The sequence below is a fragment of the Genypterus blacodes genome, unplaced genomic scaffold (assembly GCF_046128005.1).
Source record: "Genypterus blacodes isolate CSIRO-AG114 ecotype Tasmania unplaced genomic scaffold, CSIRO-AGI_Gbla_v1 ptg000036l_1, whole genome shotgun sequence".
Lineage (NCBI taxonomy): Eukaryota > Metazoa > Chordata > Actinopteri > Ophidiiformes > Ophidiidae > Genypterus > Genypterus blacodes.
Window position 1 is genome coordinate 1,559,825 of NW_027466849.1, and position 11,665 is coordinate 1,571,489.

The following is an 11,665-nucleotide window of genomic DNA, read 5'->3' on the forward strand; positions in this document are numbered from 1 at the left end:
TTTGGAGTGATAAGTTCACAACCCTTGGAAATTCTAGAAATTGTTTATTGAAAAGCAAGGCAGGACTATAAGAACATAGTACAATCAAAAAGGGGGTGTGGCTCTTTTTTTTTAAGAAAAGAAATAAAGCTTTCTGAAGCCATGTGACTCATGTCTCTTTCCCAGTCTCACCTGCAGAGGTAGATTCTGACATTACCCTGAGAGTCAATTTGGGGCAACAAAGAAAAATAATGGCTGTGAAACATTCGGCTCAGGGCGTTGCATGAAAACGGCATGCACCCACTGTTTCTCAACCCACATGATGTGGAAGACAAATGGAAATGTCTTTTAAAGAAAACAAGGTGGTGGTCAGGGTATTTTGAGGCCAGGGGAGCTCACATAAGATCAAGCAGACTGCAGTTATTCACACCAAAACCACAGCATTGACAAAATGCTTACACCCACTGCTGCATTTTCTTAGCCTATCGGGCAAAACAATGGGCTGTCTATACCCACTCTGAGAAACTCTTATTTTTAATTATATATTAAGTCTTGCATCCTTCTGTTGATTTGTAGTATCGGTTGTAATTTTGGGATAGCAATGTTTTGTTATAATACAGCTCCATTACCTAAATAGTGACTCTAGTACAGCTATGCAACATATACTGTGCATATGTATTGTATTTTACGAGTTTTGAAGTTTAACAATTTTTCATTAGTCTTAGTGTCATTAGTCTATACCTGCCCATATATAGTACAGCTACATATGCACAGTACATGTTGGTAATGGAGCAGGTGGGCAGGAGCTAAACATGACAAGGAAGCAAAACTGACATGTCTTATCTCTACCAACAAGTTGGTCCATGGGTGATAGGAAATATGTTGGAAAGTGAAATGAAAAATTAGTAAGACATGATTGTGTGAGGTAATTCACAACACTTGTGTATGTGTTGTATTAAATCAAAATCATAATGCAGTGATAATTGTACTATCCTCACTTGGGTAGTACATATGAACAAACCTGATACTTAAATTGACCCCGGTGATTTCCTACTGTCCTCATGAGGACTCTACATCTTTTTACACTACACTTTTCTGCAAAACTGCAGCTCCTATTGTAGCTCCTATTAATATGCACTGCTGATTAAATTAGATTTTATTCAAATCCATTAGAAAAGCAAATCACATTCAAAGACCTGTCAATATAAAGATGACAAGACGTGTTCCTCAAATATAACTCAACATTTTTAAACTTGATACAGGCTCATCATATAGAAATAAAATGTCACTACTCAAAAGCAATAGTTGGAAGTGACAGCTGAAAACAGGACATGGCATGATTGAATCCAATACCATCAAAGCAAATTCACCTGATTCTCTTGTAGCAGTACCTATCCTGCACTGCACACCTCACCCCCACTGAAGGCCTGGAATCACTTACAAAATGTTATAAATCAATTTCGATTTAAAAAACCTGATTCATCTGTGGGGCAAAAGTGGGGGTGGATCATTACCCTGTGGCTAGTCCTGATATCAAGCTCTTCAATTCTTCTATACTGTTGTTTCTTCCCACAGCATCTGAAAAAAGAATCTCACTATTAGGCTCCATTTTGAGTGACAGTGCCCTTTTTTTTTTTTGGCCATTTTGAATTTTTCGATGAGACATGCAATGCTGCAGGGAAACACGGCGAGAGGAATAAAAGTCAATTTGAGTCTGACTCCGTAGCTTCAACGCAACTGCATGGGATTTTCCTATGAAAATACAGTTATGATAGAAAACAGGGAGTACGAAGTGCTCACCACAAAGCCAATTCTTATAACCAATGTAAACATGGGTGAAATATTACAATATAATCCTTGATACAGTCATTGAACTTTTCTAATGCACAAAATATATCAGTTCAGTTTTCAGTTTAGAAACCTGCAGGTGCAGGCCCTGGACCTTAAAAATAAAATGAAAACAACAATGATGTTTTTTTTGTGGCGAGTTGTGGAACTAGGCTGTAAGTTAGTGGACAAGTCTTTCCAAGCCCTTCTCACCTACAGAGGCCACACGGGGAGGAGGTCTTTTCAGTCCTACACTGCAGAGCTGGGCTGGCTGCTCCCACTCAGAGTGATTTCGTCAGCAGCAGTTGGGGCTTTCACTTCAGGAGGTCTTGGTGCTTGGTGGATGTCCTCCCCCTCCCTCTCCAGCTGCTTGCCATCTACCGCGTCGCCATCTACCTCTTCATCCTCATTTTGTTCTGCAGCCTGTGCTTGGCCTTCATGGGATGCAGTGTCCTGACTGTGTCCTTGCTCCTGGAGAAAACCAAGCTGGTTGTTGAGGTCGTTTCTCTCTTTCTGCAAAGCTCTGCACAGCCGCTCCAGCAGCTCCAGCTTCCCCTGCAGGGCCTTGAAATGGCCATCACGCAGAGTTTTCTGAAACATGAAAAATAACATGTGTTTAGACTTTCCAACCATAAGAAATATCACCACACTGCTTTGTTTAGCCAATAACAGCTCTTAGAAGGACTTGTTTACGCAAAAGGAAGGTGTAATCACACAACATCAATTCCAGGACTGAACACTTGCTCCATTTTTGTATACTGACTACATACCAAAGGGTTAAGAAATCCCACAGTCTAAACTTACAAGGCAACATTTGAAATGCGATGAAGTCGCATCAAATTTTATGTCAGCCTTAGACTTCCAGCTTAGAACCACGTTCAGGTCCGAGCTCAACTTGGACAAACTGCAAAATTAAATCAAACTATACAGGCCTGACAGTGCTCCACTTATGCATCGACAGAACATGGCTGTAAATGTAGCCTCCTTGCCAGCAGTTCCAGAACACAGCAGTACATTTCCACACTAATTAAGACCTAAGCAATGTCAAGCAAATAGGAAGAGAGTTATGATGATCACCTCCTCAGCCATCTGCAGCAGGGCCTGGTTGTTGCTCTCCCATTTGGTTCTCCACTGAGCCGTTTCCTTCTCAAGCTTCTTGATCTTTTTGGTCATCTGGAGATAAACACCAACAGTAAGCAATGCACCGTAAACATCAACGGGGCCAAAGCCATCTCAGTATTTACACATGTTCTCACCTTCTCCATCTCCTGTCTAAAAGTGGTGAAGACCTCATTGCTTTTAGCCAGAGTACTCTGGAACTCTTCAAACTTGTCCATGTAGAGGGAAAGCTGTGAGGGACAACAGTAAACAAGGGCAGTGAGCAGCTACACACACTTTCAAGGCTTTAAACTGGTCTGGCAACATTAACTATATCAATGCCTTATAAAGGGTAAAATGATTCATTCCATTATAGCTGTTTGGTGTTTGGAGTGTTAAGGCTTAAGAATGTTATGCATCTATAACTAGTTTGGTCAACAGGGTCCAGAGTCACGTAATATTGCATGATTGTGATGGCACTTCTTCTCATGAAAACTGTCCAACTGTCCACCTTTTGCATCCCTAACCCTAATAAAAAGGATTCAAGGAGACCAAAGCTGCCAATTTGAAACTTGGTGGGCAGGTTGGACATGATCCTGGAAGAACTTCTTTGACCTTCCACATTTGTATCATAACCTTTTAACCCCAAGTCATAGAATAACTTTTCTTGGGTCCCTCTGCATCCATATAGACACACGGATGAACACATGAGGAGATTTTTCACCAAGTAGAATTTCTTTCCCAAAGTTTCTTTAATCTCCTCTAGAGCTTGACATTTCTAACCAAACAGGACCTGATCGTTCACGGAGAGAGTCAGAGTTAAAGAAGTCACGACAAACTTTTGTGAATTGGCCCAGGTGCATCAACACAAAAGCCACAAGGGTAAAGTGCACACACTGTACAAATTACAATTGGTCTATACAAATCCATCTTACTCGACTATACAGGGGGTTCTACAATGCTAGGCACGATAGAATTGTGGAATTAATTGCTAAGGATATAGCACATTCCCAGCTAGCCCATGCCTTCATCTATAAACATTGTAAATTCATTCAAATAGGCATGTTTGAACTGTGTAATGTATTCAGGTGGATCTCAGCTAACACATCGTCACATTGTTACTTAACTAACTAAACCCTAACTCATTTAACAGCATGTGAAACCACTACATGTTCATCAAATAGTGTTTATGTCACTCTGTTCTCTTTTTTATATGTAGATATAAATTAAAGTGTGTGTGTTTACCTGTTGTTTGAGCTGCATTTCCTGCTCCTTCATCACACCACACTTGCGTCTGGACTCTGTGGCGTCTTTGAGCAGCTGAAACAGCAGAACACAGTCTTACACATTGGGCTAAAGGCCTGTTTACAGCCACTCGGAATGTTTCACACAAAATTATAGGATGCCAGCATTTTGAAAGGAACACATTCTATATAAATAATAAAGTAGCCATTTATCTAGTATGTGCATGGGGGCCAGAAATGTTACAGTGGGACGTCAATCAAGGAGGAAAATGAAAACCCTACCCACTTTAACACCACACACACACCTGACCAATAGGTGTGTGAAGTGGTGGATTGATTAAAAGTGACATATTTTGTCAGGTGGTGTGTGGGTCTCCCCCACAGTCCATCTTTTGGACGTAGTAATTGGGTTGAAACTCACTGCAACCTTTACTTTTTTACTTTTTGGGGCAACAGTAGCTCAGTTCATAGGGGACTCGGCTTGGAAAACCGGAGGATAGCCGGTTCGAGTCCCCTCTGGACCAAAAGGCGTGGACTGGAGTGCCAGTTTGCCTCGGGGGCACAGCCTAGGTGCCCTTGAGCAAGGCAACGAACCCCCAACCTGCTCCAAGGGCTGACTGGGCATGTGTGTGTAGGGCGCAATTTCAGATGCGTGTTATTTGCATTGTGCATTGTGTTAAACATTGTGAGTAAAAAGCATGTATGTAAGAACAGCATGAAATGTAACCGCATGTATCTGAATATACATTTCTGTAACTGCTGGGATAATAAAAGGATGCTCTTCTTCTTCTTCTTCTACTACTCTGGCTCGGGTGTCCTGAAACCTAAGAAAGATGATGCAGGAAAAGAAAATACTCACAAAGTCTCTTTCCCTCTGCTGTTTCTCTTCAAGCTCTTTCATCATCTCTGTGATTCTTTGCAGCTTGGCATCCATCAGCTGTTGCTGCAACTCCTTGTGCTTGAACACCTTGTCTATGTGCTGAAAGGGACAAGTGAGACCGATTCAGTAGAGTTCCTACACTGTGCCAGACTGCGCTAAGAAACAAGACTCAGTTTTGTTGTGGCTGTATTTTCCAGCGTAATATTTACCGATCAACTTATAAAAAGACCAAAATCTGGATTTATTTCATTACTGGTAAAAATAGCACTCAATAGCGCTCTGAAAAAACTAGCTACATTTGTAATATTTTCTACAGAGTCTCACATAAGCCCAAGGCAAATGCAGATCACACACACACACACACACACACACACACACACACACACACACACACACACACACACACACACACACACACACACACACACACACACACACACACACACACACACACACACACACACACACACACACACACACACACACACACACACACACACACACACACACACACACACACACACTGAAGGACTCTAATCAGTGCCTTACTAAGCCAAATGACTCGATGGCACCAGTTTCTCATGCCATCTTAACTAGACAATTTAATACAGTATAAAATCAAGAATATTTCAAATAAAATGTATTTCAAATAAAAGCCAACAAATCTCTGACCAAGCACTTGGTGCAAACTTTCTGTTAACATACATGGCTTTAACAACTAGGTCAGTACACCAAGGTCTTAGATGTTTGATGCTGAGCCCTTGTCACTACAGGTTTTGGTTAACTAACAAAATAAATCAGGAAAAGCCTGAGCCTCTTACCTCCTCTCGGAGCTCGTACTGCTCGATAAGTTTTTTTAGTTTCTCAGCCAGCTCCATGTTCTCCTGTCGCAGCTTGGTGTTGTGGGAGCTGTGCTGTTCCATCTGCACCTCAATATCACCAAGTGTCATCTGGAAATGCAGCATGGCCTCCTTACGCTGCTCTTCATACTCCCTGGACCGCTGGGCATTCTCATCCTGCCAGGAGGGGGAAGGAGAGGCGTTGTGCAAAGGTTGCCACATTGTTTGATGGAAATGACAATGATCAACCTACAGAGGGCTTAAAGACACCCTGGAATTGCTGCCCCTCTAGTGCACCTGTTCATTTTATTTACACCAAAGCAGCCGAAATTGATTAACAACCCCCTCTGCTACTTAACTGACCAGATCGATATCCCGCAAGTTCATTCAATGTGATGCTATACTCTCATTAAAGTCTTCCTTTAATTAAAAAAAGAAAGACATGTTTCATGAGGTTACACTGATGCATACCTTGAGTGTCTTGTTGTGTCTCTGCAGCTCTCTGCACAGGCTCTCCAGCTTGCTGCGGGCCAGGATGGCCTTGCTGTGCTCCCCCTGGAGGTGTATCTTCTCCTTCACAATCTGAGACTGCTTCTTCTGTAGGGCTTTAAGCCGCTTCTGCATGCAGCGGCTCTCTTCCAACTAAACAAGCAACATGAGAAACAACATTGGCCACACATGGTAGCAAGGGTCTACATTTTTAAATGCTCTGAACTCAACTCAATAGCACAATGCCAACAGTAATGCAATCAACCCCAAATAACATCCACAATAAAGGAACATACACTTGGAAACATGGGTTCCCAAGTCCAAATGGAAACAATACAAACTGACTAAGGTTGCCTGTCAGGTTGGATTTGTGTTTTTACTTACTGAGATAAGTCAGTTTTAGCACTCGGACAGACTTTGATAGTAAAACAACCTTCTCCCCAAGTGGCTTGACAATGGGTCATTTTAGATGACGTTCAGAAAAAGAACATCATCTGCATGAGTCTTGGTGTGACCTTTCTCCTGACCCCAGATCATCCAGATACAGACTTACTGCCCCAGAACTTACCAGGTCTGCATATTTCTTGCAGAGGGCAGCTAGCTTCTCCTCAGGGGTGGCTAAGGAGTTCAGGGCCTGCATCAAAAGGAGAACCTCTTTCCCTGTGACAGAACAACGGAACAAATCTACCAATCAGTAACTAATTAGTTACTACAAAGTCACGTGACTCACATGCAGAGTGAAATTACAAGATAATTGCCATGACGGAAGGTAATTTAAAAGTGACTTGTTGTTTTTCTTTTCCATAAATCGGAATCGATTCTTTCCAAAACAGCTTTAAAATGTTAAACTTTCAGAAATTGCTGCAGGAAGACAGCATTATGGACCTACCAAAAGCTTTGTCATCTCCAGATTTGATGTCTCCTCCAGGGTCAAGCTCACTCTCTCCCAGGTCACTGGGACTGTCCTCCCTGCCTGGAGTTTCTCCCCTCACCTCCTCAGTGCAGCACAAGCCCAGACCAAACACTGCTACCTCCTCCTGAAAATACACAAAAGGTCCTTCACTCACTTCCCCCGGCCATATTTTCTTCTAAAAATGTGAAGAATCTTCCTACTAGGTGCCAACATTAGTGAAACCAGATCAATAGCTACATTTGGTATAACACTTGTTGAATACAAGCCACCACCTGCAAGCCAACAAACTTTAAGAACAGGAAACATGATACATGGTGTAGTAACTTAAGAGATCAAACAAAACAACATGTTGAGTGTTTACCTGACACGGGCTGTCCAGGTCAGGTGCAGAATCACTGCCTCCAACAATTCTTCTGGTCTCCACATCAATCTCACAAACACCGGTTGTCTCCATTAGTCTTGATCCAAAGCCTGAAATGAAAGGTCACTCATTGATGAGTGGTGGGACAGCAACATCACAGTACTGTTTAAGTTAACCATCAAATAATCTAATCTATTTCAATCATATTACACTTAATGAGAAAAAATAAGCAGTTTTAACTAAAATCACCTATAAAATACTAAATGAAAGTGTTAGATTCTCAATAAAAATCTGTTCTTACAATTCAACAGTCAGTCATCAGTCTTCTTGTCAACCTCCATAAAAATACATTTGCAGACAGATGTTTATTGTTTAGTAGATGCTCTCACACAACTTTAAAAATTAATTAATCAAACAAGAGTGATGTCATCAAACTAACAAAGTGATGTTATCCAAACAAAGGTTCCAATGATGAACATTAGATGTAGTTCATCTTTTGCCTTTCTTATAGAGGAACTTGTTAAGAAACTGCATCAGTTGTATCCAAAACATGATAAGCAGATCATAATTGACAACATCAGAATACCAATATATATACACAGCAGAAACCTCATCACAGATACACAATGTACTGAATAAAGAACAAGAGACTTCAATCAGCAAAGAGGCTAGATAGCAGCTCTTAAAGGACAGGTAGTGGTCTCTGAAGTTTAGAGACCTGTTAATTATTCAATATAAATGTTATATTAACAGGACAAACAATGTTTAAACCTGGGTGGACATCTGTTGTTGCACATGTTCAGCTGGTCAGATGCTTAACCCTGACTAAGAAAAACCCCAAAGATTTAAATTGACTGAATCCTCATTGTAATGCCACATGCTTTCTACAATCAAAAATATATTCTGCAAAAAGAAAAACATGCCTGGAACCATATTTACGACTCAGTCCTAACCAAGATTCAACGAACAACTGCTACACATCAACCACATGTTTACAGCCTGACCGTTTGCCACATGGGACTGAGACTGTCTATACAGAAAACATACTACACGCAGCGATCCACCTTCACACATGGAGATCAAATGTCCGGATTAGTCTACGATGAGAAGACATGCACGTGCGCATGTTCCCAAACCGCTCTATCACTGATGGTGCAATTGGCGCTGGCTAACTCGCCGTCAGCTCTCTGGCCTACAAATATAAATGTTCACTTTCACATCTTGCTACATAACTAGACACGTGGCTTCCACCAGATATGAGCTATTAAAATACAGGTTTGATTCGACAATTAAGTGACACAAATGAAAGTGACGGAAGTCAATCGTGTAGCTATCCTACCGTGTTGTTCGCAGTTTCGTGCTAACGCTAGCGTGCTGTGATTCGGCATCAGCTAAAATAAGCTAACGCTAAACAAGTACTTTAGTTTAGTTCGTTAGTTACATCAATCTGGTGGTGTTCCGCTTGAAGCAGAATGTAGCGTATAAGTTATTTCAGTGAATAGTACTTTGAATTTATGGGCGCGGTAGAAACAACAAAAATCCCCAATAGATCTTATAACTTATTTCCTACTAGATCTCACTAGGTAGCAGACAAGTGGCACATAACTAATAACTATGATTCCCGTACCCAACGTTGTGGCATTTTCACTGCATACTCACAATTACAAGACGACCTCTTTAAAATAATTATAATCCTACCGACACAATTCAAAGATCAGTTTCAAATACATTATATCATTTACTTATAGAATGTGGTTTCGTTTAGGTAAAGGCGACAGAAGTAGAAGCATGTAGAAACGCTAGTCGGTTGGAGAAAAATGTGTAAACCGAATAACAGTCTAGCTCAGAATATACTTCAATTTTCCTGATTAAAATGATCTCGGCGATGCTTTAGATAGATCGACACGGTACCTACAAAGCTCCAGGTTTTCAAAGGCGGACCGGTGTGCCGTCCTCTCCACACTGAGCGGCGCGTTTCTGCTCTGTCGTGGATGTGACTTGGCTATGCGAGCACTAAGCAGCCAGTGTTTACGCCTGATGCAAAGTTGGCCTGTCTCAGTATGGGCGCAACTGGACATGACAGGTGTTATCTTGGATATTAAAAGTTAATGTTAGCCAAATTGTTAACTGTGGAAATGTATAGCTAATTGCAAAGGATGTCTTACATTAGTTTACTGTTGTTATCATTGCTACCCCTGCGCAGCTAGCTCATTGGCTAATACTATAAGTGAACTTTACTCCGGCTAATTTCATATGTATGATACACCTAGCATTCACACAATTGGATCGGTAGACGTCGGTGATATACCACGTTGAAATGAAAAATACCGGGAAGATAATACTTACTCAGAGCGTTACCTGTGTGTGTTACTAAGGGTGGTAGCAGGGCACAATTATTAAGCAACTCAAACTTCCGTCTAGTTTTCCAAAATAAAATACTCTTACCAACGTGACAGCTCTCATCTGGACATTTTTATAATTCGAAAAACCCACCATGTAGTCGTTTGTCGTTTGTAAGTATAAAGTGACGTAGCAATTATTTTTGTAAATATCCGAACTGTGTTTTGTGAATTAATTCAAGTGGTCGGTGCCCTTTTACGAAGTGACAGACTATTGGTCGATGGGAGGAAACGCATTCAGGGCAGAATACAAAAACATCCCTGTTGCACATCCAAGGCAATAGTCTTAACCACGACGAACCACAAATGTATCTCTCTTATATTACTGCCCATGTTGTTTGTCAACATATAGGAAGAAATGATTCCCCTACTTATGTATTACAGTGTTGTGCACTTTTGCAGCATGTGTCATCTCCATTTGCAAATGTTTCTTAAAAAATGCTGGTGAGTTGGTGGTCCATATGGGTTTTGCACATTGTTCTGTGAGCAGTACTAGTTACACTATTACAATTACAGCTGTATTCCGACCTGTGGTTAGTTTGCTTTGTTCTGGTTCAGAGAAGGTTTACAAACAATCCTTGGTTGGCTTTGTGTTCACATAGAAACATTTACTGGTGGCCCAAGATTTGCAAAAAAACTCATCATGCGCTTGCAAACTGCGTTAAGATTTACCAGATTGGAGCAAGAAGTGACCCCACAAACACATTTGAAAATGGAGTATCAGCCCTATGTGTGTATAATTGCTTTTCTTGCAATTAGTTGATTTAACAACGTCAGGTACATCAACAATACATAAGTTTGAGCAAGTATCAAGGCTACAAATCGAAATCAATGTTCTGATTTACATCACTTCCATTGGAAAACGTGCTCTGATGGAGGCAAACAACCATCAATTTCTCTTCTGATATTTCTATATTATATTTATATTTATAATATATATGACCTATACACATTATAAACAAACTATTTTTCATAGCATTTACAGTACAGCCAGAGAGTTGTATCGGTTTATTGTGCTTTCTCACTGCAAATTAACGGCTCTGTGGAACAATTTCAACTGAGCTGAGACCACCCTCTCCAGGTGGTCTCTGCCCGGTTGATTTGGTCCGGACCCAAGTGTGTCCTATCATCTTGTGCTGCAGGGTCAGAGCCAGAGGTCCAAGACGGCAGGGGGCAATAAAAAAGGAAAGAAGCTAAATGGGCAGGGAGCACCCCCCATCCCAACTTCTGTGGCTGACCCCTCCCAACCACCACATTCCCACCCTGCCATTCTCCTCATCCCCAACTAACCTCCCACCATCTGCTCTGCCAAGTTGCCTCCCCCCTGCATCAACCTCAACTACATGCATGAACCGCTGCCCCCATTGTAACATTGTACATCTCTTTCTCTCTCTCCCTCTCCCTGTCTTGCATGCTATTTCCATATCTACCCCCGAATCAACATGAATACATTTGAGATCAAATGTTGTGTATGAGAGAGAGAGGTATAGAGAGAGGGAGAGAAAGAGAGAGGGGGGGAGAAAAAGAGAGAGAAGGGGGAGAGAGAGATGCTAAGAGATACAGAGAGAGGAAGGGAAAAAGAGAGAGAGAGAGATACTGAAAGATATAGAGAGAGAGGAGAGGGAGGCAGGGAGAA

The 11,665-nt window shown here is 41.4% G+C and overlaps 1 protein-coding gene across 5 annotated transcripts; it reads right to left on the bottom strand.

The window, feature by feature from the left end:
- Window positions 1–1,120: 1,120 nt before the first annotated feature.
- On the bottom strand, window positions 1,121–10,076 carry txlng (taxilin gamma). Of its 5 annotated transcripts, XM_076146858.1 has the most exons (12): window positions 9,546–9,723; window positions 7,631–7,740; window positions 7,246–7,393; window positions 6,925–7,016; window positions 6,339–6,509; window positions 5,850–6,044; window positions 5,008–5,127; window positions 4,150–4,224; window positions 3,063–3,155; window positions 2,884–2,979; window positions 2,020–2,397; window positions 1,121–1,557 (listed from the first exon to the last, which is right to left on the bottom strand). In XM_076146858.1, exons 1-11 carry the CDS (start codon window positions 9,706–9,708, stop codon window positions 2,056–2,058), a joined length of 1,605 nt encoding a protein of 534 aa, XP_076002973.1. In that variant the 5' UTR covers window positions 9,709–9,723; the 3' UTR covers window positions 1,121–1,557; window positions 2,020–2,055. The 5 variants fall into 5 exon arrangements, with proteins under 5 accessions (XP_076002973.1, XP_076002974.1, XP_076002976.1 ...); XM_076146859.1 differs by lacking the exon at window positions 9,546–9,723 and adding an exon at window positions 9,977–10,076 and having other exon boundaries at window positions 1,121–2,397; XM_076146861.1 differs by lacking the exon at window positions 9,546–9,723 and adding an exon at window positions 9,989–10,017 and having other exon boundaries at window positions 1,121–2,397.
- Window positions 10,077–11,665: the final 1,589 nt, after the last annotated feature.

Coding starts and splice junctions, on each gene's coding strand:
- txlng (XM_076146858.1), bottom strand. CDS start 9,708: ATGTCCAGTTGCGCCCATACTGAGACAGGCCAACTTTGCATCAGGCGT. Junction 7,017..7,245: donor TGGAGATGACAAAGCTTTTG/GTAGGTCCATAA, acceptor GTTCTGTCACAG/GGAAAGAGGTTCTCCTTTTG. Junction 4,225..5,007: donor AGCAGAGGGAAAGAGACTTT/GTGAGTATTTTC, acceptor CTGCTGTTTCAG/CTGCTCAAAGACGCCACAGA.